General features: G+C 68.0%; 7 protein-coding genes across 7 annotated transcripts; 5 read left to right on the forward strand and 2 right to left on the reverse strand.

The window, feature by feature from the left end:
• Window positions 1-746: 746 nt before the first annotated feature.
• Window positions 747-4,894, forward strand: EMIHUDRAFT_225176 (hypothetical protein; the record flags this gene model as incomplete). Its single annotated transcript, XM_005789994.1, has 10 exons — window positions 747-1,148; window positions 1,224-1,292; window positions 1,375-1,569; window positions 1,640-1,662; window positions 2,915-3,035; window positions 3,162-3,288; window positions 3,412-3,623; window positions 3,861-3,895; window positions 3,963-4,078; window positions 4,485-4,894. The coding sequence occupies 10 exons, from the start codon at window positions 747-749 to the stop codon at window positions 4,892-4,894; spliced, it is 1,710 nt and encodes a 569-aa protein (XP_005790051.1).
• A 308-nt stretch (window positions 4,895-5,202) lies between these two features.
• Window positions 5,203-5,745, reverse strand: EMIHUDRAFT_225177 (hypothetical protein; the record flags this gene model as incomplete). Its single annotated transcript, XM_005789995.1, has 3 exons — window positions 5,203-5,481; window positions 5,585-5,644; window positions 5,722-5,745. 3 exons carry the CDS (start codon window positions 5,743-5,745, stop codon window positions 5,203-5,205), a joined length of 363 nt encoding a protein of 120 aa, XP_005790052.1.
• A 147-nt stretch (window positions 5,746-5,892) lies between these two features.
• On the forward strand, window positions 5,893-7,183 carry EMIHUDRAFT_225178 (hypothetical protein; the record flags this gene model as incomplete). The annotated part of the gene is made up of 6 exons (XM_005789996.1): window positions 5,893-5,994; window positions 6,065-6,338; window positions 6,469-6,493; window positions 6,696-6,858; window positions 6,938-6,967; window positions 7,139-7,183. 6 exons carry the CDS (start codon window positions 5,893-5,895, stop codon window positions 7,181-7,183), a joined length of 639 nt encoding a protein of 212 aa, XP_005790053.1.
• Window positions 7,184-7,331: 148 nt separating this feature from the next.
• On the forward strand, window positions 7,332-12,567 carry EMIHUDRAFT_225179 (hypothetical protein; the record flags this gene model as incomplete). The annotated part of the gene is made up of 10 exons (XM_005789997.1): window positions 7,332-8,300; window positions 8,526-8,639; window positions 8,715-9,186; window positions 9,216-9,384; window positions 9,454-9,640; window positions 9,881-9,979; window positions 10,181-10,830; window positions 11,517-11,702; window positions 11,910-12,069; window positions 12,232-12,567. 10 exons carry the CDS (start codon window positions 7,332-7,334, stop codon window positions 12,565-12,567), a joined length of 3,342 nt encoding a protein of 1,113 aa, XP_005790054.1.
• A 732-nt stretch (window positions 12,568-13,299) lies between these two features.
• Window positions 13,300-15,463, reverse strand: EMIHUDRAFT_225181 (hypothetical protein; the record flags this gene model as incomplete). The annotated part of the gene is made up of 4 exons (XM_005789998.1): window positions 13,300-13,728; window positions 14,144-14,380; window positions 14,501-14,841; window positions 15,304-15,463. 4 exons carry the CDS (start codon window positions 15,461-15,463, stop codon window positions 13,300-13,302), a joined length of 1,167 nt encoding a protein of 388 aa, XP_005790055.1.
• Window positions 15,464-15,808: 345 nt separating this feature from the next.
• On the forward strand, window positions 15,809-16,420 carry EMIHUDRAFT_109662 (hypothetical protein; the record flags this gene model as incomplete). Its single annotated transcript, XM_005789999.1, has 1 exon — window positions 15,809-16,420. One exon carries the CDS (start codon window positions 15,809-15,811, stop codon window positions 16,418-16,420), a length of 612 nt encoding a protein of 203 aa, XP_005790056.1.
• A 10,239-nt stretch (window positions 16,421-26,659) lies between these two features.
• On the forward strand, window positions 26,660-27,693 carry EMIHUDRAFT_454818 (hypothetical protein; the record flags this gene model as incomplete). The annotated part of the gene is made up of 4 exons (XM_005790000.1): window positions 26,660-26,961; window positions 27,124-27,223; window positions 27,294-27,385; window positions 27,676-27,693. Exons 1-4 carry the CDS (start codon window positions 26,716-26,718, stop codon window positions 27,691-27,693), a joined length of 456 nt encoding a protein of 151 aa, XP_005790057.1. The 5' UTR covers window positions 26,660-26,715.
• Between the last annotated feature and the right edge of the window lie 187 nt (window positions 27,694-27,880).

Genomic DNA, 27,880 nt, shown 5'->3' on the forward strand with positions numbered 1-27,880 from the left:
GCACTAATCAAAAAGTGGTACGGGATACCAGTTGCCTCACGGAAATCAAAGCGAGTCGGAGTGCCTTCTTGGTGGCAAAATCGGCAAAATCGGCAAAATACCGGGTATTTTGCGGGTATACCTGGAAAAACCCGGGTATACCCGGGTAATACCCGCACTTTTGCATGGTTTCGCCCCCGGGACCACACCGACAGCCGCTACAACTACTGAAAACCCCGCATACCACTTTCGCATACCACTATACCATACCACTCCAAAACTAATCAAAATATCGCCAAATACCAGTCTCATACCGGTAAAGTTTGAGCACTGTACAAACCTACATTGCTGTCTTACGGTCCGACCTGCGGGCATCGCCTACGCTCGGCACCGGGCACCGCCTCGGTATACAAAATCTGCCCGATGGGCGATGGTGCGAATCAAAGAGAGAAAGAAAGAAAACAGACAGTCGAAGAGAGGGATGGGAGGACGGCACGCCGCCGCCACCACCACACAGGGATTTTAAGGAGAGGAGTGTGGTGCGCTAGCCGTCGCCCACCCTTGGGCGTCTGCCTTATCTCTCTTCGCAGTTTCTCACCAATTCTCGCTGCAACCTCCATGCCACCTCGCGGTCGTCCCACTCTCGTCGTTCTCCGCCTAAGTGCAAAAGGATTTCTTTAACCAGCGGCCTCGGAAATTCTTTATCCACTCTGCTGCCGCTCGATGCGCCGTAGCGTTGTGAGTGAAGAGTGTTCTAGCAGTAGTGCATGAGTCTCGTCGACTCGGGCGTCAAGCGGCAACGCCTGGATGCGTCCACCTGGCTGCTCTCCGGAGAGCAAACGGGTGCATACGAGGGTGGCGAGGAGGCGGGCGGAGAGGACGGAGAGGACATAGAGGACGAGGTCGACGATGAAGACATGTGGGAGGACGCCGGCGGTGCGGATGGCGTCGCCCCTGCGCCGGACGCCGCCCACACATTGATGATGCCGACTGGGAACCTCACCTTGATGCTCGACGCCGAGGACCGGCCCGGTGGACCCGTGGGCGCACCTGCGGCGGCAGATCCCGGTCTGAAGACGATCCTCTCAGCGGAGGAGGAGCGGAGGCAGCGGCTGCTGCTCAAGGCGGCGAAGCAGGCGGAGCGTCAAGAGGGGCAGCGCCGGCGCGAGGTGCACGACAGGAGGCTGCGTCGGTATCGCCTCGTCGAGGCCGTACCTCGACCCTCCCGGAAGTCTCTTGCCTAGGCGTTTGAGGTGGTGCACCGAGTGGCGCTGCAGTGCTGGCTGGCGCACGGCGTGCAGCTCTCGCAGCAGGTGCCGTCGCAGCGCGGAGGCCGTCTGCAGCCGCGAGAGCGACGGTGCTCACTCGGCCCATCGCCGCGTCTCGCGCCTGCAGGCGTCGGAGCCGCTGTTGCACTCGCTCCTCCTCTCGCTCCTCCCGCCCGACCTCGCGCTTGCCTCGGCGCCGCGGCGGCTCGACCTCGCCGGCCTCCGCCGCATCCTCGCGTGGCTGCCCTCCTGCTTCGACGCCGCGACGCACGGCACGCGCCGCACCCCGCACTGCCCAGCAGCCGGAACCACGGGCGCGCCAGTCCCGACACGCCCGCGACACGCCCGCGACAAGCCCGCGACACGCGCCCGCGACACGCCCACGCCTGCAGGCGGCGACGGCGCCGCAGGGCCGGTGCGGCTCATCGAGCGGCGGTGGCTGCTCCTCTCGCTGCTGCACCTCGGCCGCGAGCCCGGCGCGCCAGACTGGGCGGCGGCGGCGGTCAGCGGCTGAGGCAGAGGGGCAGCTGTCCGCGATACGTCCACGACGCGTCCGCCAGCTTTGTCCAAAAGGTGGGCGCCGTCGAGGCGGAGCTGAGCCGCGCGCCACGAGTCGCGGCGGGGGCGGCCGCGGCGTTCGTTCCTCCTCCCGGGCGCGGCTCGGCGCTGCGTGAGCGGCTGGCGCGCGCGCCGTTTCCCACCCTCCCGCCTCCGCGCCCTCGCCCTCTCACCGCCGCCCAGCCCGCCGCCACCCTCGCCAGCGCCTCCCGGCCCGCCACCGCCGAGCCCGCCGCCGCCGTCGCCACCGCCACCGAGCCCTCGCCCTCTATCGCCACCAGCGGGTGCGCGCGTCTCGGAAGAGCGACCGCCTCACGAGGCTGCGCTTTGGCTTGGACAGGCGGAGCTGGCGCACGAGGCGCACGCAGCGGCGCTGCTGCGGCCCGCCGAGGCTGGCGGCGGCGGCACCGCCGGTGGGAGCGGCGGCGGGGAGGGGAGGGAGGCGGAGGGGGAAGCGGAGGCGCGAGGGGCGGGCTGAGCAGCAGCGTCTGCCTCTCGGCTGCACTTGGGGGGCTCCTCTCGGCTGTAGGAGCTCGCTCCGCAGCAGCGCGTGCGCGTGGTTGGCATCTCCTCCAAGCCGGAGCTGAACGGGTGCACCCGCCCTCACGCCCTCACGCCCTCACGCCCTCGCGCCTTCGCGCCCTCCCCTCTCCCCCTTCCGTTCTCCGCCCTCCTGCTCGCTCCCCCGCCCCGCCGCCTCCCCCCCCTCACTCGCCTCACCACGCGTCCGCGTCCGGCGGCGGCAGGCGCGAGGCGACCGTCGTCCGTTTCGACTCCAAGCTCGGCAGGTGGAGGGTGCGCACGGACGCCGGAGCCAACCTCGCCCTCTTGCGCGGCAACTTGGAGCGTGTCGGAGGCAGCAGCAGCGGCGGCGGCGGCAGCAGCAGCAGCGGCGGTGGCAGCAGCAGCAGCAGCGGCGGCGGCGGCAGCAGCAGCAGCAGCGGGGGTGGCGGCAGCAGCAGCACGAGGACGGGCGGCGGCGGCGGCGGTGGCGAGAGCGACGTCGCGCGCGGCTCGCTGCAGGAGGCGCTGGCGACGCGCCGCGCGACAGCGACGCAACAGCTGCTAGTCGTTCTCGGCCTCCTCCGCAGCCGCGGGCTGACGGCGAGGCTGGTGGTCGCGCTGCAGCCGCCGCCGCGCAAGCCGCCGCCCAAGCCCAAGCCCAAGGCGGCCGGCGGCGGCGGGAAGGCCGCTTCGGGGGCGGTGAGGACGGCCAAGCCTCCGCACCAGGTTCCGTGCTGGGCCGAGGCGCGCCGCCGCCGCCCCGGGAGAGCAGATTTGGCGGGCTGCGCCTCTCAGCGCTTCTCAGCGCGGCGCCCCCCCCGCCCCCCTTTCCAGGTGTATCTCCCGCGCGAGGGTCGGTGGGTCGCCCTGGACCCCTTCTTCAAGCCGAGCGCCCCCGCCGTCGACACTCCCGAGGCCATCCTCTCCGCGCGCGTGTCTGGCCGCGCCCTCGCCGCGCGCGCGTACATCGTCGGCTTCGGTGCGCACCGCGGGGTGTGGGTGTGGGTGTGAGGGGTGGGCAGGCTGGGGCGAGAGGGTGGGTGGCCCCTCCGGTGGTCTCTCACCGCGGGCCTGACCACGGGCGCCGCCCCCCTCCCCGTAGGCGAGGACGAGTCCGCCGTCGACGTCACGGTGCGGTACGTGCCTGACTACGCCGCCTGCCGCGCCGTCCGCACGTCGCACGAGTGGTGGGAGGCGGCGCTCGCCCTCAGTCGGCGAGGCGGCGCCGGCGCAGAGGCGCGAGCCGGCGGCGGAGAGGAGGGGCGGGCAGAGGAGCGGGAGGCGCTGGCTCGCGGCGCAACGAGTCGCGACCCCGTCGACCTCACTGCAGACTTGCCGCCCGACGCCGCCGCCCCCGCCGCGAGCCACGCGGGGCCGTCCACCTCGGCCGCCGCTGCAGCCGCCGCCGCCGAGGCGGCCGAGGTGCGGTCTCGGCTGAGGTCGCAGCCGATGCCGTCGTCGCTCGCCGCCTTCAAGAAGGATCCGCCTGCAGCGAGACGCTGGCCCGCTTCTCCCCCCCTCCTGCTCACGGCCCGCGCCCCCGGTGTGCAGGACGCGCACTACGTGCTCGAGCGCGACTTGGGCCGGTGCGAGGCGCTGCACCCGACCCCGATACTTGCTGAGTGCCACCGGACGGCGGAGTGCCCCGACTAGGTATGAGGTGCTGCACCCGTCCGACACGCCGTTCGTCGGCCTCTTCAAGGGGGAGAGGGTCTACCCGCGCGCCTCCGTCGTGCGGCTGATGACCGAGGAACGGCGGCCCCGAGAAGGTCAGGGGAAGGAGGCTTCCCGGCGCCGTAACCTTCGAGCCTCCCCACTGGTAGGAGCGATGGTTCCGGCAAGCGCGCTGCCTCCTGCCGGCGCAGGCGCCGCTCAAGCGCGTCCCAAAGGGCGGCGGAGGCGGGGGCGGCGGCGGCAGGGGCGGCGGCCGCGGGGGCGGCGGCGGCAGGGGCGGCGGCGGCAGGGGCAGAGGGGGAGGCCCGCCTTGGGGCGCGGCTCGCGGGGGCAAGGCGCCGATTGCGGGCGGCGGGCGGCGGAGTGCGGACGGCGGCGGCAGAGGCGGAGGCGGAGGTGACGGAGGCGAGGAGTGCGACGGGGAGGGCGAGCCGGCGGAGGGGGAGGGTGGGTGCGGGGCGGAGGGCGGTGGCGGCGAGGGGGCGCTCGATCTGTACGCAGAGTGGCAGACGTACGCCTACGAGCCTCCCGCGGCGATCGGCGGGGTGGTACCTCGGTCGGAGCGGGGGCACGTCGAGATGTGGTCCGAGAAGCACCTGCCGCTCGGCACAAAGTGGCTCAGGGCGCCGCACGTCGCGGCTGCCGCCAAGAAGCTGGGCGTCGATTGCGCGCCCGCGATGGTCGGCTTCGACTTTCGCGACGGCCGGTCGGTGCCGCGGTTCGACGGGGTGATCGTGTGCGAGGAGGCCGCGCCCCTGCTGGTCGAGGCGGCGGCGGGCATCGCCGAGGCCGAGGAGGACAAGCTGTCGCGCAAGCTGCGCCGCCGCGCTCTCGGCCAGTGGGCGACGCTCCTCAACGCGCTGCGGCTGCGCGCGCGGCTGGAGGCCCAGTACGGGCGCGGCGACGACTGAACACTCTGAAGGCCGAGAGACTGCGCGAGAGAGCTCCGGGGGGCGACCGCGCGGGGAGAGACAGGAGAGTATACCTGTACGTAAAGTGGCCCTCTTGGTGGGTCTTGGTGACGCCGCGGGTAGAATGTAGAAAGCAGCTTGGGGAGGCGTGTGGCAGTCGTCCGCAGCGGGTGTGATTTCTTGCCAAAAACCTTGCTGTAAAACCTACTCCGCGACGAGCGACAAGCTCTATCTATACGCGACATGCACATGCACATGCACATGCACATGCACATGCACATGCACATGCACATGCACATGCACATGTGCTACTCCGGCCTCATCGCGGATGTGTCGTCGAGATTGTGGTATCTGGCGCCGTTCTCCTCGAGCGTCTGTCGGTGCTGCTCCGGCAGCGTCCCTCGCACCCGCAGCGCGTAGCACCCCGGGACGAACGCCGTGATGCCCTGCCAGCGCGCGACCCACGACTCGTCCGGCTTCATCATCGCCACCAGGCCGTCAAAGTTGGGCGACGTGACCTCGAAGACAATCTCCCGCTCGTTCGGTGACAGCAGAAACGGCACGTTCTCGTTCCCATCTCGCACCCACTGCAGGCGAGCGCACGGCGGTTGTGAGCGCGGGTGTGTATGTGCGGTGGCGCGTGCGCGAAGGGGCGCCCGCCTGCTCCTCCGTCTTTACGAGCCCGGTGACCATGCACGCGCGCAGCCGCCGGTCCCCGTGCGGCACGACCGCAGTCGTCTCGTCCGCCATCTCGTTGAAGCGAGGGAGAAGAGCGGGCCCCGAGAAGAGCGGGCCCCGGGCCGGCACTTTCTGAAAATCGAGAAAACCGATTCGGCCCCCAGGGGGACCATCGGTGCCTGCAGAGCGAGACACACGTGAACGAAACGGGGCCGCTGGAATATTCTGGCCCGCCACCACAGCTCACCACGTGTGTCGGCTGTCAGTGGCTGCGGCCCGCCAACTCCGCCAACTTCCTCACCGGCGAACACAACCGACACATGCTGCGGCCCACCTCGGGCATGGTGGTCGTCCTGTCGCTCGTCCTCCTCTACGTCACGCAGCAGCACCAGCAGATCGCCGGAGCGGCATCGCGCGCGCAGGTCACCGCAGCACCCAAGCGAGCCGTGGTCGCCGGCCACCGTCACGCCAACCGTCTCCACACGACTGCAGGCACGCACGACTTCGCTCGAGCGAGAGGTCGAGCGGCTAGAGAGCGAGGCGCGGCACGCACATAACGAGGCGCGCCGCCTGCGCCAGCGCCATGACCTCGAGCAGCGCGCGTGCAGCGCCAGCGCAGCAGCCCTGGCTCCAGCGGCCGTGCGCGCGGCCGTTCGTGAGGCGCTGCGCGCGATGGCGGACGCGGGTGGCGCCGACGAGGAGGCTGGCGGAGCGGCAGGCCTCCTCGCCGACCAGGCCGAGCTGGTCCGGGCAGAGCTCGCCGAAGGTGCTGGCGGTAGGACGCGCGAATTCAACGCCGCCTCTCTCCCTCCACCCACCCACACAGATTTGGCACCCTCCTCGCTGGGAAGGCTAGGGCGGACCTCTTAGGCTGGCGCGCCTCCCCTGCTCCTCAGGCCTCGCCCTCGAGGATGCTGGCTGGTGCCGATGTCCGGCAGCCTTGCGCCAGCGACGCGGCAGAGCTGTGCCGCGTGTGGACGGCGTCTCTTCACACCGTGCGGCGTGAGCAGGCACTGCCCGACTGGGCGAGGCTGTGCCGCGCCATCCGGGCGCTCAGCCGCCAAGGCGGCGGCGGCGGCAGCGGCGGCGGCGGCGGCGGCGAGTGCGCGGAGGAGGCGGCGAGGCTCCGCTCCGCTGTCGTCGAGACGAAGCTCTCAGTGTCGGACTGCGAGGACAAGCTCGCGCTCGCGCTGCGGCGGCTCGAGGTTGTCTCCACGCCGCCGCCGCCGCCGCTCTCCGCGGGAGAGCTCGAGGGGCGGTGCGCGCCGCTCGTGTCCCGCGCGCAGGTGGGACGTCCGAGAGGCGAGAGAGAGGGCGTGGAGACGAGGGTGCGGAGGCGTTTACCTGGCCTGGCCCTGTGCGCAGGAGCTGCTCTCGTCGGCCATCGTGCCGTACGTCGACGGCTTGCGCCACAACCTCTCGCTCGCGCGCGCCCGCTGCGAGCCCGCGGCGGCCGCACCCGCCGCGGCCGCATCCGCCGAAGCGCCCGCGGCGAGTGGCAAACTCCTCGAAAGCCTCCGAGCTGCAGCCGCCGTTGCGGGAGCGCCAGAGGTGAGGACAGAGCAGGCCTCGCGGGGAGTAATGTCGGATGAGCAGGGTGTTATCAAGTGAGACCAAGTCGCGGTAAGATTCAGGAGGTCCCAGCGGACGCTTTTCCTCGAGAGGAACCTGTATTGTTTTCCAAAATTCTTTTCCTCAGAGGCTTAGCTCAAGAATTCTTTTCCTCAGCTCGCGCGCGCATCTACTGGCCATCGCACTAATGGCGGCGCGAATTCACGACTGGTGTGCCGTGTGCCGCGGCGACGCCGAGTCGCACGACGACCTGATCAAGTGCCGAGGCTGCAAGGCCAAGTACCACCTTAACTGCGCGGGCCTTCGGGCGTGGCCCGAGAATCTCAAGGAGTGGCGTTGCACCGGCTGCGAGGGCTCGCACAGTCGGTCGTCCTCGCACCAATCACGCATCACCGCTGTGCGCGCTGTCCACCGTTCGCTCCGCTCGCGTGCTGCGGGCTTCTTCGAGAAGTCTCGCACCGCGATCGCTCCCTTTGTGACGCCGGACGCTCTCGCCAAGCTCACGGCGGGCGGCGAGGCGGTGCTCGCCGCGCAGTCCAAGCCGATCGTGCTCGGCCCGCGCGAGCCCTTCATCCAGGCGACGCTCCGGCCCTACCAGGTCGACGGCGTCAACTGGCTGCTGCGCCAGTACTCGCTCGGCACGGGCGGCATCCTCGGCGACGAGATGGGGCTCGGCAAGACGATCCAGACGCTCGCCTTCCTCTCCGCGCTCAAGGCGGCGAAGCTGCCGGGCCCTCACCTCGTCATCACGCCGCTCGCCGTGCTGCAGAACTGGGCCAACGAGCTCAAGCGCTTCACGCCGCAGCTCTCCTTTGTCAAGGTGCACGGCTCCGCGAGCGAGCGGGAGCGGCTACTGTCGTCGCCGGCGGTGCTGCAGGCCGAGTACGACGTCTACCTGACGACGTACGACACGCTGCGCGCCGAGGAGGCCTTCTTCTCCGAGGCCTTCCTCTTCCACACCGTCACCATCGACGAGGGCCACCGCCTCAAGAACGAGGCATCCTCGCTCTGCGCCAGCCTCGCGCGGCTGCCCATCCCGTTCCGCCTCCTCCTCACCGGCACGCCCCTCCAAAACAACCTGCACGAGCTCTGGGCGCTCCTCGCATACGTCATCCCAAACACCCTCTCCTCCTCCGCGTTCGACGCCGCCGCCTCCGTCGGGCTCGACGACGGCAACCGCGACCGCTCCGCCGACACTTCCTGGACATGTCCGTGACAAGTCCATGACGTGTCCCACACAGGCAACCTCGACCGCTCCGCCGTCGCGCAGGCCCGCGCGCTCCTCGAGAGCATGATGGTGCGCCGCGCCGCGTCGGAGGCGGGGGGGGGGGGGGGGAAGGGTGGCACAAAAAAAAAAGCGTCCCGCGCGCCGTCCCTGCAGGTCCGGCGAGTCAAGTCCGAGGTCGAGACGTCGCTGCTCCCAAAGGTCGAGTTCGTGCTCAAGCCGCCGCTCACGCCGCTGCAGCGCTCGTGGTACCGCCAGCTACTCGGGTCGGTGACCCGCGGCGGCGGCGGCGGCAGCAGCAGTGCTGCTGACGGCGACGGCTTGCTCTCGCTCGCGCAGCTGCAGTCTCGGCTGATGCAGCTGCAGAAGGTCGTGAACCACCCCAAGGCCATCGCGCTCACCCTCGACCGCGACCGCGCCGCCGCCGCCGCCAAGCACGCCGCCGCTGCGGGCTCGTCCTTCATCAAGCTCCCGCCGACAGACAACTCGCACCTGTCGGCGGCGGCGCGGCAGGACGAGGCCGCGCTGCGAGGGCTGACTGGAGAGAGCCTCGTGGCCTCGTCCGGCAGAACTCTCCGCCCGTGGGCCTCCGACACGGTGGGGCACGTCCCAAGACGCCCGCGGCTCCGTCCCGTCATAGGCAAGCTCGCCATGCTCGACCGACTCCTCCGCCGGTGCAAGGCGGCGGGCAGCCGCGCGCTCATCTTCTCGCAGTACACGCTGTCGCTCGACGTCCTCGAGGAGTACGCGCGCTACCGGTGGGGCGACCTTGGCGCGGACCGCGACTGCACACCGGCGTCCGAACCGTGGCGCGTCCGTGACGCGTCCGCGACATGTCCCGCGTAGGCTCGGCCTACTTCCGGCTCGACGGCACCACCAACCGCATCGCGCGAGAGATGGACATGCGCTCCTTCAACGAGGACGGCTCGAGCGCCTTTCTGTACCTCATCTCGACGCGCGCCGGCGGGCAGGGGATCAACCTCGCCACCGCCGACGTGGTGGTTCTGTACGACACGTGCGAGACCTCGCCCCTCCTCGCGCAGCCACACGGCGGCTCCTCCGAACCTCCTCCGCGCTCTTGCAGGTGCTACAACCCGCAGGTGGACCTGCAGGCGCAGGACCGCGCGCACCGCATCGGCCAGACGAAGCAAGTCAAGATCTACCGGCTCATCTCCCCGTCGAGCTTCGAGGAGCGCGTGCTGCGCCGCGCGCGCCAGAAGCTGCTACTCGACGCGCTCGTCATCAAGAAGGAGGGCGAGGGCGGCGCCGGCGTGGCGCTCCTCGACGAGGGCGACGACTCGAGCGACTTGGGCAAGCTGTCGATGGCGGAGCTGTACAAGATGCTCTCGCACGGCGCCGAGGCGCCCTCTGCCACCCTCTCTCCCTCCTCGCCGCCCTCTCCTCCCCACTGCCTGCCTGCACTCAAGACAGCCGCCCTCACCGCCGCCCTCGCCGCCGCCCTCGCCGCCGCCCTCACCGCCGCCCTCACCCCTTCCTCCCTCTCCGCGCAGGCCGTCTTTGACCCCACGGCGGAGGAGGCGCCTCCGCTCACCGCCGACGAGTACGACGCGCTGCTCGACGCCGCCAAGCCCGCCAACGTCAAGGACGAGGTGGACAATGTCGACGAGGCCGGGGAGGAGGGGGCGGCATCGAGCGACGCGCCGCGGTGCCAAGACACCAAGGACACGGCAGAGGCGGCGGCGGCCGAGGCGGCGGCTGCCGAGGCGGCGGCTGAGGGGGCGAGGATTGCGGCGGAGCAGGCGGCGGCTGCCGAGGCGGCGGCTGCCGAGGCGGAGCGGCTGCGCCTCGAGGCGTCGGCGGCAAAGGTTTTGGCGGCGGAGTCAGAGGCCGTGGCGTCCGAGTGGCAGCCTGCAGCGGCGTCCCGCGACCACTCGGAGCTCGTGACCGAAATCAAGCAGCTGATGGTCGCGCGCGGGGTGGGCCAGGCGCAGCTCTACCGCCTGCTCGACATCAAGAAGGAGTCCTTCTCCGCGTGGCTGACGTGGCGAGAGCGGCCGTCTCTCCCCAAGGCCACCGTTGCGGGCATCGACGCAAAGGTCGCAGTCTACCTCGCCGATCCGGCAAACGCGCAGGCGCAGGCAGCCGCGGCCGTCAAGGCGCGCGCAGAACTGGCTTCCGCCAAGGCTGCGGCGTCGGCGACCGAGACGGTGGAGGCGCCCCGCGAGGGGCGGAAGCGCAAGGCAGCCGCGCCCGACCGCTTCTCGCCACCCGCGAAGCTGCACCAGCCAGGCAAGGCGCGCGTCGCGCTGCAGCACGACGACTTTTGCTTCGCTTGCGGCGACGGCGGCGAGCTCCTCGAGTGCACCGTCTGCCCACGCATGTACCACCTCGCGTGCGTGGGCCTGAGCGCGGTCCCGAAGGGGACGTGGCACTGCCCGTGGCACTCGTGCTGGGAGTGCGACCGCAAGTCGTCGCAAGTCGGAGGCCAGCTGTTCCACTGGTGCGGCGTCCCCAGCGCGCCATCCCCCACCCCTCCCCCTCTCGTTCTCACCCCTTCCCTCACCCGCCCCCTCCCGCTCCCAGCATGACCTGCCCACTCACGTACTGCTTCGACTGTTCGCCCGACGCCTACACCGCCGGGAACGCGGTGCGGACGGCGGCGGCGGCAGCAACGACGGCGATGCTCGAGCGGCGCGGCGTGTACTCAACCAAAAGTTATCTGTTCTTCCACTGGTGCGCCTTCCCCCTTTCACACCTTCGCTCCCGCCCCCCCCCGCTTGGATTCCCCCTCCCCCCCCCCCCCCCCTCCAGCACCGACTGCAAGGAGGAGAAGCGCAAGCCGCCGGCGCCACCGCCGGCCCGCAAGGTCCTGAACGCCGGCGGCGGCGGCGGAGGCGGAGGCGGCGGCAGAAGCGGAGGCGGCGGCGGAGGCGGAGACGGCGGCGGAGGCGATGGGGGCGCCGCACCCGCCGCCGCGAGTGGCGCGGCTGGAGGAGCGGAGGGCGGGGAGCAGGCCACTGCGAGTGGAACGGCCGGAGGAGCGGCGGAGGGCGGGGAGGACGCCCCTGCGAGTGGAAAGGCTGGGGCGGAGGCGGAGGGCGGGGAGGAGGGCGAGGCGGCGGCTGGGCTGGTGACGGAGTCCGAGGGCTACCGGCTGCACCTGTCCTCAAGAGGCGGGGGGCCGAGGAAGCTCAAGACTGACGGCAAGAGCTCCACGGGCTACCTGGGTGTCTCCCGCCGCGAGGACTGCGGCAGACTCAAGTTTGTCGCGCAGGTGAGCCTGCACGACGGGCATCGCATGCGGCTGACGTACCTCGGCGTCTTCCCCACCGCGGTGATGGCGGCGGTGGCGGTCGCCAAGGCGAAGCTGCGGTCGTCCTCCGCCGCGCCCGCCGCGCCCGCCGTGCCGGCCGCTGGCGGCGGCGTGCCAGACCCCACCTGCGGTCCCGGAGGCGGCAGCTTTGGCGGCGGCATCAACATGCTCGGCGAGCTCGGTGATCTCCTCGGCGTCGGCGAGCTCGGCGGCCCGCCCGCCGCGCCTCCCGCCGCGCCCGCTGCGCCTCCCGCTGCGTGGACGAGCGGCGCGGCCTTCCCGGAGCTGGGCGAAGGCTGGCGGCTGCTCTCGAGGCGGCGCGAGGTGCTTGTCGAAGGCAAGGCGACCACGCGCGTCATCAAGTGCTACATCGACCCGCGCGGCAAGCGCTACTCGTCGCTCAAGCAAGCCAAAGCGGCAGCCGGCGTCGAGCCCGATCGCTTTGGTTTGCTCGATTCCTTCGCCGCCATTGCCGCCGCCGCCGCTGCATCCGCCGCCGCCGACGCCGCCGGCGGCGGCGCTGCATCCGCCGATGCCGCCGCCGCCGCCGCCGCAGCGTCGTCGCCCCACGAGCCGATGGACCTCGAGTCGTCCTCGGCACCCTCCGGCCGCGCCAGCAGCGCGGAGGTCGCCATCGACGAGGCCGATCGGATGGACGACGGCGCTTCGACAGCCACGTCCGACAGCGCCCCGTCCGATACGGGCCCCCTCTTCGCCGCCGACGGGGCTTGCGCCTCGGAGGCGTCGCGCTCTCGCGCCATCGAACCGCCGGTTAAGCGCCGAGCGACGCTCGTGGTGGGACAGAAGCAGCGCCCGCCGCTCACGCTCTCGGAGCCGCAGTCCGCGCCTTGGCCACCGGGCGAGGAGCTGGAGATGCTCGAGCGGCTCGCACAGCTCGAGAATCGCAGGGGTTGCCTGCTTTGAGGCGCTCGCTGGCAGCCCGCGGCGGAGCGAGGGGTGCGAGGGTGCGGATGGGGTCTGACGTACACAGAACACAGCAAGAGCTGAGCGAGAGGGAACACGCATCGCGTGTCAACTGTCACATGCTATCGCGGCGTGGGTCCCAGGACGCAGCGCGCTCGCACCTCGCAGGAGAGCGAGGCCGGTGTGTACTACTGTCGGTCCATTTGGAAAAGTTCCGTTGCCGTAAGTCTTTGTCTGGTGTACTGTATCGCTTCACATAGAGCAGAGAGGCAGCGGTGGCACCCGAGCCGCCGCCCTGGGGCGCCTGTCACTCTGTGATGGTGAGGCTGTCGGTCAGCCACGTGCCGCTGTGCAGCGAGAGCTGCCAGGTCACCACCGTCCACGACTCGTCGCCGCTCCGCCGGACGAGCGCGTCCTGCAGCACGACCGACCCGTCTGGGTCGACGGCCTCGGGCTGCTCGCGCTCGACCTGCAGCTCGTCCCACTCGGTCATGATCGCGTACCACGGCTCGCGCAAGTACGCCTCGAAGCCCTGCGGCGAGAGGCGCGACGCCGCGTTTGACGGCGAGCAGTACCGGATCGCAACCTCGCACCCGTGCAGCGGGTGGGGCTCGTCCGGCGTGCGCAGCGCGCGCATCACCTTCTCGACCACGTCCGCGGGCGAGAGCCGCTGCTCCGCCTACTCACACGCCCGACGCCGTGAAGAGGCGCCGTCCGCTGCTTGCCGTGTGATCAGGCGCGCGGCTCTGCCATCTGCCGCTTCCGCCAGCGGCTGATCGCGGCGGCAGCCTCGGCGGGCAGCGCGAGGGCGGCCGCCTCAAGGTCGTCGCTCTGCGTCGAGTCGGGCTCCTGCACGAAGACCGTCGCCACACGCCACTCCTCGTGCCCTCCCTCGGCAAGGACCCGGGCGAGGATCCACCGGATGCTGACCCACGCTGCTGTCGGAGAGGAGCGCACCCCCGCCTGCTGGTAGGCCTCGGCGCCGTTGCCGAGGAGGACGAGGTCGCCGTCCCACCGCATCTCGCTCCACTCGACCAGCGGCCGGTACCACTCCTGCGAGAGGTAGTCTGCAAACTGCTCGAGGCTGCGCTGCGACGCCGGGCTGTCGGGCGACAGGAAGCGCATGGCGACCTCGGAGCCGAAGCGCGCGTACGGCGTGTCCTGATTCCGTCTATGCAGCGCGCACATGACCGTCTCGATCACCTCGCGTGGCTGCAGCGCCGGCGACGGCTGCGCTGTTGCGAGGGCGGCCGACTGCGTGTCGGTCGGGCCGCCGCCGCCGCCGGCGGCGGCCGCCAATGTCGCGGCAGCGGTGGCGTGGCGAGGGGACACGGCCGGCAGTATCGATGGCTGGGACAGCCGTAGCGAGCGCAGCGCTACGAGAGGCGCGGCCAAAAGCAGGAGCGAGCCAAGCATTTCTCGCAAAAAGAATTTTCAGCCCCCGCGTGACGAATTTGCAACGTACAATTCCCAAGATACGTACTGAGGATGCGGGATTTCATGCGCGGCACGGACAAAACCCAGACTGGTCTCAGGCAGCAGGTTGCAGCCCGAGGTAATCCTCGAGCTGCTTCACCTTGCCCAACAAACCCGACCCGACGGGGGTGATGCCCAGCACCGCTGCCGCATTCCGTACCGTCGCGGGCAAGTTTGGCCCCGGTTCCAACCCGAGCGCATCGCAGATGCGCCGCAGCCTGAACGGCAGGGGAGCTGCAGGCCGCTCCGGCGCCCGAGCCTCGCGCAGTGCAGCCGCATGCGCTGCCTCCGCCTCCTCCCTCGCCGCGGCTGACGACGCTGCGGCCGCCCTCAGCGCCTGCAATTTAGTCTTGGAGGCAGCGGCCAGGACCGCCGCCGCCACCGCCGCCCTCGCCACCCTCGACGCTGCCGCCACCTTTGCCGCCACGTCCGCCTCGCACGCCTCTGTCTCGGCGACCGACGCAGCCTCCAAGGCCCTCGCCACCGCGACAGCTGCCTCCGTTGCCATAGCAGTGGCCGCTAGTCGTCCCGCATCCGCTCCTCCATCCCTAGTCCCCGCCACCGCCCGGGCCTCAACTGCCTCCTCAGCCTCCGCCACACGCGCAGCAGCTGCAACCTCCGCCTCGTGAGTGAGCGACTCAGCGACGGACAGCCGCTCCGCCACCTCCGGCTTCTCATCTGACGGCCGCAGTGCCTCTGCTGGCGCCGCCGTCTGCCGTGGAGCTGCCCGCCCCGTCGCCCCGTCGCGCGCAGCCGCCTCGCGTTTCGCCGTCTCGACTCGCCTCGCCTCCGCACCGCCTACTAGGGGGCTGGGTTGTCGCAGAAGGTCCGTGCCCCACGATGGTTAAAGCCGTCGAGCCGAGTTGACTCTTGGGGCATGGGTGCACATGTACATGTGCATGACATGTACATGTGCATGAGCTGACTGCGAAGGGGCGGAAAATCAAAGTGGCCGCCGTGAGTGAATGACGCCTCAGGGGCAGGCTGTGGCCTGGCTGTGGCATGTGCTCTATAGCCTGAGAGGTCGTGTGGGGCGAGGCGCACGTGTCCTCAAAGTGTTCTGACCCACATTCCAATTTATCGACAAAACTTTCAGAAATGGATTGTCGATGCAAATGGCAGGCTCGAACGTGCTCGAAGAGACCGACTGGACCCATTGTTCAGGTCCTTCGGCTCGACTGGGGTTGTGCTCGCACACGCCAGGCGCCCAGGTGGTGGCTGACATATAGGGTGCAAGACTTGTCCACCATGGTAGCGTACACGTTGGAGCTGCCATGGTGGTCGATGCTGTCATGTCGCTGGTGGTGTCGGCCTCGGCGATGCAATAGTCGAGGCCAGACTGGCCGGAGGATAAGCCATACTCGATAGCGGTCCCGCCGTAGCTCGCGCATAGAAGCAGGAAGCTAGGCAGAGGCCGCATCGCGTCAGCTGTATACGTTTTACCCAAAACCGAAACCAAAACACGGATCTCCAAACCAAAAAGGGATGAAATCCCTTATCGCTTATGGATATAATCGCCAAATTATCTCAGGAACATAGTGTGAATGCCCGCTCCCACCCGCGCGGGTTGATAGTTGTAGCTGACCGCAGATTGGTTTTCCCCCTCTTTTCGCAAGCCACCTTGCCCGCCAAAAGAAAGCCAATTCTTGACTTGGGCCCTCTTGCGGGCGGCCTTCTCTCGAGGTCTCGAGATACACAAAGCGGCCACAAGCCACCCATCGGGCACCATTCGGTTGTCTTCCCCCTGGAAAGTATCGAAAAGTGTATGGCGTCGGTGCTCCCTTCTCGCTGTGCTCCCTGGTCCCTCACCGCTCAGAACTGGCGTGTGATGGAGACGTGGCAGCGGGCGCTGCGCGGCACGCGGTTCGTCGACATCAACCTTGGCGACCCGGCCGCTGGCTTGCGTGGCTCAGCCGACTGCGGCTCGGGCCTGCGGTACGCGCTTGGACGCTTCTCGCCGCGAGCGCCGCTGCGAGAGCTCGCTGCTCTGTCGGCCTCCAAGGCGCGGCCGGGCGAGGTGATTGTGCTCAAGGCGCAGGCGCCGCTGCTGGGCGGCTGCACGAGCTTTGGGCGGACACCCGCCACCCTCCTGCTGCACAATGAATCCTGCGAGCTCGTCAACTTTGTGACCGAGGAGGCGCGGGGACACTCCACGCTCCTCAGCTTGGCGCTGCGCTCGCCTAACGCCCACCGCCTATCGCAAATCGCCTACCTCTATGCCGAACACCTGGCGCCGCCGGCCCTGCCTGCGCCGCGGACCCCTGTGTATCGATCCTGCGACATGGATGTGGACGAGAGTGATGCCCCAGAGGTGGCGCCCGCATTTTGGATGCGGTTGTATGTCGAGTCGCTGCCACAGGGGCCCTTTGAGTGGTGAGTTTGCGAGGTATGTGCTGTCACCTTGTCTGGTAATGAAGTTGTCTAGCTCTCTAGGCTGGGTCGTGTCGTTGTTTTTTTGTTTTATACAGAAGACGTCATGATGTCCACAAACACGAGAGAACTAGTCAACAAAACAAAAGTGTCAAGACTAAGCTACATCAACACACTGTCGCTACAAAATTGCGCACACGGCTAAACGTAGTCTCCATGCCTAAATCACAATTTCAACACACTCTGCGTCCACCGCGCACCGGTCCAGGGTGCGTGTCCACCCTAGTCCACATGCACGTGCATGGACATGGACATATGTATGTTCATGCACGAGAGAGGCGCGCTAAAGAAAGGCCCTATGATTGGATCCTACAGCAGCATGGCGCATCTATTCTCGGGCACAGCGATGGGGACTCGCTCGGGCACCTTTCGGTGCGGCGCCTTAGTGGCCGTGCACGCAGCGGCGCTTCTGTGGCGCCGATGCGGGGGAGATGCCAGAGCCGGCGTAGAAGGCGAGCGGCCTCGCCGGCGACGGGCCAGAGGGGAAGCCCCGACGCTCGGGCGGCACCGAGGGCGATGACGAGGAGCCTGGCAGCGATGGCGGCGGCAGCGATGGCGGCGGCGAAGGCGGCTCGGGATCGTTCTCGCTATCGCTGCTGCAGCCATTACTGTCCTCGTCGGGGGCGGGCAGGCGCTCGATCCATCCGAGAGCGGGCTTTGGTGAAGCCGCTGCCCCCAGCCCGCGCGAGTCGCACGCCGAGGATCGGCGTGATGTGCCCGACGCGGACGGCAGCGGGGACTGCCAGCTGCACAACGAGCGAGCGTACGGGGACGGCTTCGAGATGGAAGGGGAGACGTGCGGGGACGGCTTCGAGATGGAAGGGGAGAACCACCAGCCGGGCACTGCAGCGTCCTCCCGGCCGCCTTGGCGGGCATCGAGCTCGCGCCGCGAGGGCTGGGAGCGGGAGAGCTCGTCCGACGATGAGGGAAGATGGGAGCCGCGGGAGTGCCGGCAAGATGAGGAGAGGGCGAGCGGACTCGGCCTGACCGGGTTGAGCTCAATCGCACGCCTCGTCTCGCGCTTGGAGTGCCAAGCAGGCGAGTCCTCGGTACCGGCGGCGCGAATGACGTAGCGAAACTCGTCCTCGTCATCACCTGGCTGCCCAAAGGTGAGCACGCTGCCCTCGCGCAGCTGGGCGCTCGCCACCTCCTCGGCCGTAGACTGCAGGAGGACCGGCTCGCCACCTCCTCCCGGCTGCTGCACGCGGCACCCGTTCTTGCGCGAGACGTCTTCGAGCCGGACGCTGCGACCGTCGGCGGCGACGTGGAGCACGGCGTGCTGGCGCGAGATGTGCTGCGTCTTGAACAAGGCCACGCCGCTCGACGCGTCGCGACCGACCGTGAGCGTGGCGCCGGGAGGCAGCGCGATCGGCGACGGCCGGCCAGCGCGAGCCCCGTTGACGCCCGCATCCAGCGCTAGCTCCAACGGCCAGCGAGCGGCGGGGGCCGCCGCGGTGTCCGACAGCGCCGGCGTCGAGGGCTGGCTTCCGAGCCGCGAGAGCTCTGCAGACAGCTGGTGGATGTCGCGGCTCTGCTGGCTGATGAGCGAGCGCTGCGAATGCACCCTGCTGCGCAGCTCATCGACAGTGCCGTAGGTGTTTGGCTCGGTGGAGACAGAGATGTGCAGCAGGAGGCAGCACGAGTCGATCCGCGTGCCGCTTGGCGAGCGCAGGTGCAGGCAGCGGTAGCCGCAGCGCAGGGAACCTAGCATCACCGTGTCGTACGCCACCAGCCGCCCCTCGTCCTCCACCACAACGCGGAGGATGGTCTGGTGAGGCTCGGCCGCGAGGCAGTGGAAGGTCTCGTCAAAGGTTGGGTTGAGGCCGTTGCCCTCCGCGACCGCGGTGGTGAGCCGCGTGACGCCCTGCGCCTCGGGCGGCGGCTGCGGCTCGCGTGCGACCGCGCAGAAGCCTCCGATGGCGTGCAGCTCGACGGCGACGCGCGGGCTCGACACGCTGGCGCTGGCCCCGCTGGGCGAATTGGGGCTATCGCTAAGGTGCGAGACGACGGCGTGGTGGGGCTCGGCGAGCAGCGGCCGGCACTCGTCCCGCGTCGGGAGCTGGTGCAGGGAGAGGACCTACGCGGCGTTGGGTCGCTCGGTGAGCTGACGAGAGGGAGAGCTGAACGGGGCGGCAGCAAGGAGCAGCGGAGCCTTCAGCTCCGTTCGATGCACCTCCTCCCGCGGCGGCGGCCACAGCTTCCCCCGCCCAGCCCCCTCGCGCAACACCCGATCATCGCCAGAGCCACCGCGAGCCGGGGTCACGGGGCCCCTGTTGGTTGGGGTCGGGGGCTGGATCGCCCGATCGGGCGCACGGAGCGCCGCGGGCTTGAGGACGTAGCCACCGCTGCCGTGAAAGAGGGCGTCGTGGAGGTGCACCGGCAAGTCGTTCGTCTGCAGGTTGAGCGCCACCATCTGCACACCCGCGCGCCACGCCACCTGTGGCGGAGGGAGAACGGTCCTTAGAGAGGATATGGGGGATTAAGCGAGGTGGTGGAAGCGAGGGCGGGCGCGCACGAGTGGGTTGTTGTTGGTCGACCACCACCGAGTCGGAGAGGGGTAGGTTCTCACGAGCTGCGAGGCGGTGAGGGGCAGCAACCGTCCCTGCTCGCTCGCCAGCCGCTCGAGCCGCTCCTCCGACAAGCTCACGACACCGCGGCGGGGCTCGCCCGCCGGCTCCTCCGCAAGCCACGAGACGACCTGCAAGCCGGGCGAGCCCGGAGACCCGAAGGGCGACTCGGACGTCAGCGTGGCTCCGCTGTCGCCGTCGCCTCTTGTGCGGTCGAGAGGCACGCCGCGGAGCCAGTCCCAGACGCCACGGTGGAGGGGGCGGCTGCAGCGGAGCTCCTTCCAGCTCGCCGTGCGACCGAGCCGCCTGCCGCTGTCGTCCTCGTCGGGCGGCGATCGGCCGATGGAGGTCGTGGGCAGCGTGACGAGCGAGCGGAGGAGCGGGTCCGTGGTCACGCCGCCCTTGTCGAATCGCATCTTGATTAGCACCTTTCGGCGCAGCTCGCGGAGGGGCGTGCTCGCGACGCGGTCGCTGCGCGAGAGCAAGTCGCCCAGCGTGTTGATGAGCTCCTTGGCGATCTTGTTCTGCTGCTTCGCCGAGCAGTGCATCTCGATGCTCAGAATCACGGGCAGAGGGCTGGCGGTGAAGGCGTGCTCGGCGATCGCAGCGACCACCTCGCCGAAGGCGACGCTTCCGCAGAGGAGAGGGACGCCTCCGCGCGTGGGGCCAATCATGCGGTGCGTGACGCGCGCCTGGCCCCACCACCGCGGGTCCCAGCAGTCGATCTCGAGGCAGCGAGTCCCCGAGAGCAGGAGGCGGCGGTACATGTCGGCAGACACGGCGGAGGTGAGCTGGTCGCCCTCGAGGAAGCTATTGTGCGACGAATCGATCCAGTAGCTGGTGAGCGGCTCAGTCGCGTCCGTGGGGGAGCGCCTAGGCTCGATGGCGCTGTTGCACGGCGAGAGCAGGAGGGAGGCGAACTCGTGCACCGAGATGGGCTCAGAGTCGACTGGCTCGGACGACTCCCTCGCCGCCTGCCTCGAGGCAGAGTCGCGGTGGACTGACGCGTCGCGATGCTTCTCCTTTGAGCGGAGGGCGCGGAGAGCGAGCTTCCACTCTTCCCACAGCTGGCGGCCCCCAGCGCCCTGCTCGCTGAGGCAGAAGCGAAGCAGGGCTCCCATGTTCAGTGACACCTGGGACTGCTCGACGAAGGGCACGGTGCCCAGCGATGACATCCTCGTCAGCCTCGGCCCCGCCTCGAGGTCTGCGTGAGCAGGATGGTCAGTCCGGCGTCCGTCATTGCAGCAGCCGCTGCGCTGAGTGCAAGCCGCGGTCCCGCACCTCGATACCAGCTTCTCGACACACGCCTCGATGAAGGGCGTCGTGTTCCGAGTCACGTAGAGCCACGCGCGAAGCTGCGCAGCCTCGCGCGCGGCCGTCCCCCACAGCTTCTGCTCCAGCACCGAGCTCCACAGGCGCTGCTCCACAAATGGGAGCCGCTCGACGTCGGGCGGGCCCTCGGTCGGCTCCTTGTTCGCCCTGCGGCAGATTCGCTCCCACACGACGTGACGCGTGGCATTAGGGCGCAGCAACGGCGCAGTACGAGCCCTGCTGCACGCCCGCCGCACCGCTCGTGCGCATCCGACGCAGGCGCGTACGGGAGCGCTCCGAGCGATTCGCCTGCGCAGCAGCGTCCACGGGCTCGTGCCGTGAGACGCGGCGATGCGCGATAGCGGCGGTACCGGCAGCCAGCTGAGCCAGCTGACGGAGAGGCAGCTGCAACAGTACAGGCACAGCAGCAGAACGACGCACGCTGCCACGGCGCAGACGGCCGCTAGGACACTGCGGGGAAGATCGTCGCTGTCCGGCGATAGGCACTCGACATAGCGCCAGTCGCCATAGTTTTCGTGACACGCCTCTGCGAGAACGAATGAGTACCTGGCGATGCCGAGCGCGTTCTGGTACAGGCCGGTCTCGAGGTTGAGCGATGAGCTGCCTCCGCCGCAGTAGCCGTCGGCTCCGCAGCACTCGCCGTCATTACACCGCGTCACCTGCGTCTCATTCTCCGCGCACAGCTCGCCCTCCGGGCAGCGGGGCCCGCAGGGGGTGCGGAGCTCCCCGTCGGGGACGTCGAGCACACTCGGCTTAAGAATGGGGCCGTCGAGGTTGGTCGCGCCGGGGTCCGCGTCGGGGTCGCGGCAAGTGCCGACGGGCGGCGGCACGGAGCAGAAGCCACCGGTGCACGCCTCGGAGTTGCACTCGTGATCCGAGGAGCAGGGCTCGTTCACCAGCTTCGAGTACGTGCAGTTGCGCTCGAGCCTCTCCGTGTGCGTGTACGCCTCGCATGCCCAGTCCGTCACGTTGCACGCGCCACCGCCGCAGCAATCGACGTCCACCGAGCCGATGTAGCGGAGGTCCACGCCGTTGTCCACAAACTCCTTAAGCGCCGACGGAGGCACGATGCGCACACCGCTCGTGTTGACCGACAGGGCGCATTTACCGCTATCAGCTGCGGATCGGATCGCATTGTCACGCAGACTGCGGCCGCCGCCACCGCCGCCTTTCTCCCTGATGCAGCGACGCAGCTCGTCGCCGTCGATGCCGTACGCCTCAGGATCGCACGCGCCGATGGCGTCCTCGCCCAAGGTAATCGCCTCGCAATCAGCACTCGCAGAGACGCAGCGAAGGAATGGGAGTGGGGCGATCGCGCTGTGGGTGGTGGCGTTATTGGCCGCGGAAGCCTGCATAGTGCACTGGGTGAAGGCGTCGCCCTCGGCTGGCAGTACGTGCACAGTAGCGATCATCGGGCGCGGTGGCGGCAATGACTGGCCCCGTTCGACCATGAACTCGAGCTCTCCCGTGAGAGTATCGATGGCTGCCGCAGTGGCGTCGCCGCACTCGAAGTCGACCGTCACAGCGACGCTCGCCTGCACGCCGGAAATGGGCGTGGTAAAGGGGGGAGCAGAGAGGGAGAGAGGCCGGTAGGGCAGGCGCGCCTTGGGAGGCTCGTCCCCAGAGCCGCACGGGCCTGAGTACCCGGGAGGAAGCGTGGGACACACGCCGCCAGCGCACACCGCCTCGTCGTAGCACGGGCGGTAGTCGATGCAGCCGTCGCACTGACAGTGAGCCTCTGTGCTGCCGCACCAGCCATAGGGCGAGCAGCAGTAGTCGATGTCGCTGTTGGGGTCGCACTCGCCGATGGCGTTGCCAGCGAGGCCCGGGTATCCCGGCCCGCACCTGCCCTCATGGTTGTACAGTGACGGTTCAGAAGGCGGCGGCGGGGCTGGCGGCGCTTCAACAGGCGGTTCCACCACGCCAAAGTTGTAGATCACGCCGCTGCTCTCGCGCGATCCGCCCTCCCAGACCCATGTGCCGTTGTTGAATTGCGCTACGTACTTCTCAGAGAAGCCACCTTGGTCAAGCAGGTTGAACAGCTGCACGTTCGGGTTGCTCCTGTCGCCCTTCTCGTCGAACTCAACGCGCCCCGAAAGGCCGTCGAACGAGAGGTTCTGCTTGGCCTCCCAGAACTGCGTGCCAAATGACGCCGGCAGCGGGCCCGTCGGAGCCACTCGGCACGACAACAGCCCTGCAGCTATAACAGCATCGTAAGCAAAGGTGCCGCCCTCGCGTAGCACGGCACTCGTGTTAGGATCGACGGTTCTGAAGAAGTCGTCGCGGATCTGCCAATCGGCGGGCAGGAACTGGTTGAAGTCTCCGGGCTGGAGCTCCGGCCAGCGCTCGTTGGCAAAATGGGCCCACTGTGGGTTGTTGTCGGTTGCACCGACCGCCTTGATTTGCAGGCTGCCGTTCAGCGCGGCCTTCGCCTCCTCGCTTAATTCGGAAAAGGTATCGGAAAAGACATCGACAGGCAAAATGTCAGAGAAGACCCAAGAAGTACCGGGTCGGAGCAGACTGGTGTTCAGCGCAGTCTCTACGATGAGGCCAAGGTTCGTTCCCAAAGTGAGAACTAGCACTGCCTTGGCCCCGCTGCTGCTCAGACTTTGCACGGCGTCCCGGATCGACTCTTCGCGGGTCGATTCATCTTCGGAGAACTCTTTGCTGACGAACGTCAACCCGAGGCTCTGGCACTCTGCTTTTGCTGCTTCCTCGTAGGCGCGGCCGTACGCGGTCTGCGCATAGAGTACGGCCACTGTCGATACCTTGAGTTCATCCTTCCAAAAGGAACAGAGGTCAGAAGCGGGCGCAAGTTGCGAGGGTATGGTCCTCATAAAGCGAGGGTAGAAGGTGTCGGACAGATCGGTCGACTGTGACCAGTACGAAATTTGAGGGATGTCGAGAGCGCCGGTGATGGCCGCGGTGGTGGCGGAGACATCGCTACGAACGGCTCCGATGACCACATCTGTGCCAGACGACAAGTCTCCCAACCCCTGGACTGACTTGGCAACTGTGCCGCCGCTGTCGAGCAGCCGGAACTGAAGCTGCTTGTCGCACCCAGCCAAGGTCCCAAGCACGGGTAGAGCAGTAGCGGCCCGCGAGTTGAAGTCCGTCACTGCGGTCAGGGCGGCCGCAACGACCGCCTGCATTCGCTTTGGCAACCAACACGTGTCATCGACAAAGTCGCCGGCGCAAGTTTCGGCGGAAGTGGAGCGCGCGTTCGATTGCAAGGTGAGGACTGCGAGGCTCACATTTGTGGAAGCGAGAGCCGGCAGCAGCAGTGACAGCATGGACGGCTGCCAGGGCCGGCCGGCGTCCACGACGAAAGGCAGCCGCCAGCCAGGAAAAAGCAGCCGCCCTCGGGCAAGGCACGAAGTGGGACGCCGATGAAGACACGGGGCATGAGCGACGGAGACTCCGCTGTGAAGCCCGCGCCGAAAAAGGAGTGAAGGGGGGGGAACGTCAAACCAGACATGCGGTCTGATGATTAATTGTTTTGACCAAGAAAGAAAGCCCCGCACGTCTGGTTTGCGGGAATGTTCGATTGTTTTTGTAATGTTCGTAAACGTACTGAGAAAAGGGTTGCTTAAAGGGAGGAGTCGAGCTCGAGCACAGGCTGAGGGTCTCTCTTCGGTTCGTACCGCAAGAAGGACGCATTTCTCAATACAACCTCTCCCTCTCTACCTCCTCTACGCGGGCAGCCGCGTCGAAGTACGGAGGGGCCCTTTGCAGAGGGCGTTCCTCCCATGCAATCAAGGAGGTGCGAATGATGACACGCCCTCCGATCGCCTTTGGCCTCGACCCGGCCCACCCGGCCCACCCCTTGCGAAACACACGATGGCGACTCAGTGCGGCCTCGACCCGTGCGTGCCCACGACCGACACGGCGGCGGAGCGTGACTCTCACACCGCTCGGTTCAAGCTCCGTGCAGTCCGCGCCGCACTTGCCCGCCCAGTCTGGTATCGCATCAGCCCGACGTGCCGCGAGTTTGGAGTCAGCTCGCCCGAGCTGCGCGGCTGGATCAAAGACAGAGACGAGCTCGAGGCGCTGGGTGTGCTTGAGGCATACGTCGACGCTGTGCTTGAGGGACCGACGCTGCCCGATTCGCCGAGGTGCGTCACTTGGCCTCACAACAGCACGGGGACGCTCCCTGAGCAGGAGGCTCCCGCCTCTGAGACCGGGCCTCCCATGTGTTCGAATGAGCCCCAGACGTGTCTGGCGAAGCTATCGACGCGGCAGACGGCTTTCTGGCTCGATCCGCTCGAAGAACTGTCGGAAGAGAACTCGTGGTCAACGTGCCGGATGGCGTGGTCGCGCAATACGCGCGCGAGCTAGGGCGACTCCCACTCCGGCTGGAGGGGGGGGCGGCCAGGAAACGGCTTGGTTGCCCTCGGTCAGTCCGCTAGCGCTGGTCAGATGGAGGGCATCGACGCCGGCCGGCCGCGTCGTGAGTCCGATCTTGAGCCACAGCACGTGGCCCTCAGTGCCGTTCGTTTGTGTCCAAAAAGAGCCGTGTCGTCACGACTCTCTCGTGTACAACAATTTCTGTGAGTACGGCTCTACGTTGTCCAAGCATATCGCATGTGTCTTAGATAGAGTGTATCGATTCGTGTGTCCCTTATGTGTCCGTGTGTGCCGCCTCCCGGTGTGGGTGTGGCGTCGGCGTGTGAGGTGTGTGCGGCGTGTGTGTGCGTAGTAGGTGTGTGTGTGGTGTGTCAGAGAGACGACAGACGAGTCGTGTGACTGTATGTCTCTGAGAGTCGAGCCGACAGCCGAGACGCGAGAGACAGAGATGCATCAGAGAGGGTCTGTCGGTCGTGCGCAGAGACAGCAGAGAGGAGAGAGAGAGCCTCCTCTTCGGGGTCGGATATATTATAACTGGCGCCACTACATAACGGTCCGGACCAATACCGCCTGCTGAAATGGATAACAGACCAAAGCTCTCAGTGAAAATCTTTAGCCCAGCCTAACTAAGGAGAACGAAACGAGAAAGCGGAGAGAAACCGGCGGCACGGCGGTCGTTGCGTGCAATAAGCCACTAACAATTCTCCTCGGCGATACCAGAATGTGTCAGCTTGCTCGCTTCGCTCGACTCTTGCCGCGCACTCGCCGCCGGCATAGACACGTCGCCAGCAGCAGGCCGGCGCACGGCAGCATGACCCCGCTCCCTCCGAGCGCGGCGCTGCCCGCGGGCCCGAGTCTCCAAAAGTCGCCGCCCTCCACGGCCCCTTTGCGGAGGTTGACCCCGCGTAGGTAGGGCACCCGCCGCGGGAGGCTCGCGTTCGGCTCGCTCTCGCCTCCGCCGGTAAGCACCCACGCCGCGGCGATCGCCCGGTGCTGGCCCTCCTCGATCGAGTAGCGCGCCGACTCCTCGCACGGCGATGCGGCGGCAAAGGTGAGCGAGACGGCCTCCGCGGCCGTGGCGTGCCGAGCAAAGATGCGGGCGCCGCGCGCGAGGCGCGCGAACGAGAGCGCTTCGGAGAGGCTCACGGCCGAGAGCAGCCAGGGCACGCGCAGCGCCGCGGCCTGCATCCCGCCGAGTCTCCGGATGACAGACACGACCTGCCGCAGGCTGCGCCCCTCCGCCAGCAGCGCGCGGTTACTGTCTCCCGACCAACAGACGAAGCAATCGAGGAACGTGTGGATAGGCGCAGAGCCGCTCAGCAGCTCACGATCCTCCGGAGCGCCGAGGACAAAGTCGCGGACCCGGGCCTTCTCGTCGGGCGCGAGGAGCGCGAGCGCCGCGTCCGCGTCGATGGGCCTCTCGGCCACCATGTTGCAATACGCACGGCAGCAGCAGCAGCGTGCTTGGACACCCAGGCGGCGACACCCAGTGGCGCAGCAGCGGCGGGTGACGCGGTTTCTTCTTTCACGCGAAAGGACAGGACCTCGTCATTTCCGCACGAGCCACACGGCGCCGACGACAGGGCGGGACGCCCGGCAGAGGCCAGCCGCCGGCACAGAAACCCGCGGCGCCTCTGGGCGCTGCCCGGGGCGCGCAGTAGCGCCCCGCCCGGACTCGCTTCGCCGTTTTCAGCAATTTTTGTTTTTGTTGCCGTTTTGGGCGAGCAAAGAACTCCAATTTTTGACCGTCGGCGGTAAATTTTGTCGACCGGACCGGCCAATTGCTGAGACGCCCGTGAATACGTTGCGGAACTCTGCTTCCCTTTCCCGTGGCCCAACGGGGTCGGTCAGGTTTTTACAGAATTTCATCATCATTATATCCGGAAGGCAAAAATAAAATACACGTCGAAATTCGTCATTTGTGTTTCCCACGCGACTCCCGCTTCCACCTTCCGGGCCACCAGTGGCCGAGACCTCTGGACCACGCACGTAGCAAATGCAGTGCGCCTACTGCACCAGCCAACTGGTGAGCGGGGGAAGCTGGTACATGCTCGCTGATCGTCGGTATTGCTGTCAAGAGCACCGCCTGAGCGCACACGCTGCGGCGGCCGCGGCAGCAGCGGCTCGCTCCTCGCCAATCCCTATCCCGATGCAGAAAGTTTGTCGCCCGAAGCGTGTAGGCAACCCGCTCGAAGCCCTCCGCGTCTGCGCCAATGCAATGCAGCGACCAAGCAGCGACCTGGTGCTGCGCTAATGCTTGAGCACCGTCCCGGCGGAAAGTCTTTTACGTGTCCGTTCAGCCTCCCAGTCGTATGGATACTCATTCAAGGCGGAACTCCAGTTCAATTCGCACGCACGACGAATCGTGCGCGCGAGACCGTCGCAAGCGATATCCTCTCGTCAGGGCCTTGCGCTGCTTGCGACGATCGCTCCCAACGCCTCGCCACACGCCTGGCCGCTCGACCGCCCCTTTGACGCGGTGGCGAATACTGAACGCATCCCATGTAACGTGGCCTCCCCCGCATGCTCACGTAGCGCTGCATTCCGCGTCTTTCCTCTCTCCGCCGCCGTCAGCGCTGGGCATGTGCGAGTGCCTCTCAGAGATGTGTCAGAGTGTCGTGAGACCGTGTGTCGGGGACTCGGGGGCTGTCACAGTGTTTGCCAAGGTGCAGCGACCGATGCGGCGGCCCTTGCGGTTGCGCGCACTCCCTGGGACTGGTCTCACGTGGTATATGTTCCTTTTGCCCCGAGCGACGTGTCCCGAGTCGTGCCGCGACAATACTCATGTCAATACTCAACGATAACTTCTCCTCTCGGCTCTCCAAAACCTCTCAACAGCAGCAGCGCCGCTCCAGCTGTCTCGAGACCTCACAGCTCACACCTCTGAGAATGATGCCTCTGACTACCGCGACCAAATCTCTGCGGCGCGGTTCTCTCTCCGCTCCCCCGGCTCTAGGACACCGCCCGCGCCTAAGGCTGATGCAAAGCCAGCGGGACCCGACGGCATGGGAGACCTCCCGCTCGCCGACCGCCCCCCCGCCCCTCCCCCTAGCGGCGCGAGCCCAGCGCGAGGCCGACAGCGATGCCGAGCACGAGCCAGGCGAGGGAAGCGAGCGCGCCGCTGCCGCCGCCGCCGCCGCCGCCGCCGCCGCCATCGCTGC

Source organism: Emiliania huxleyi (genome assembly GCF_000372725.1).
Source record: "Emiliania huxleyi CCMP1516 chromosome Unknown EMIHUscaffold_123, whole genome shotgun sequence".
Lineage (NCBI taxonomy): Eukaryota > Haptophyta > Isochrysidales > Noelaerhabdaceae > Emiliania > Emiliania huxleyi.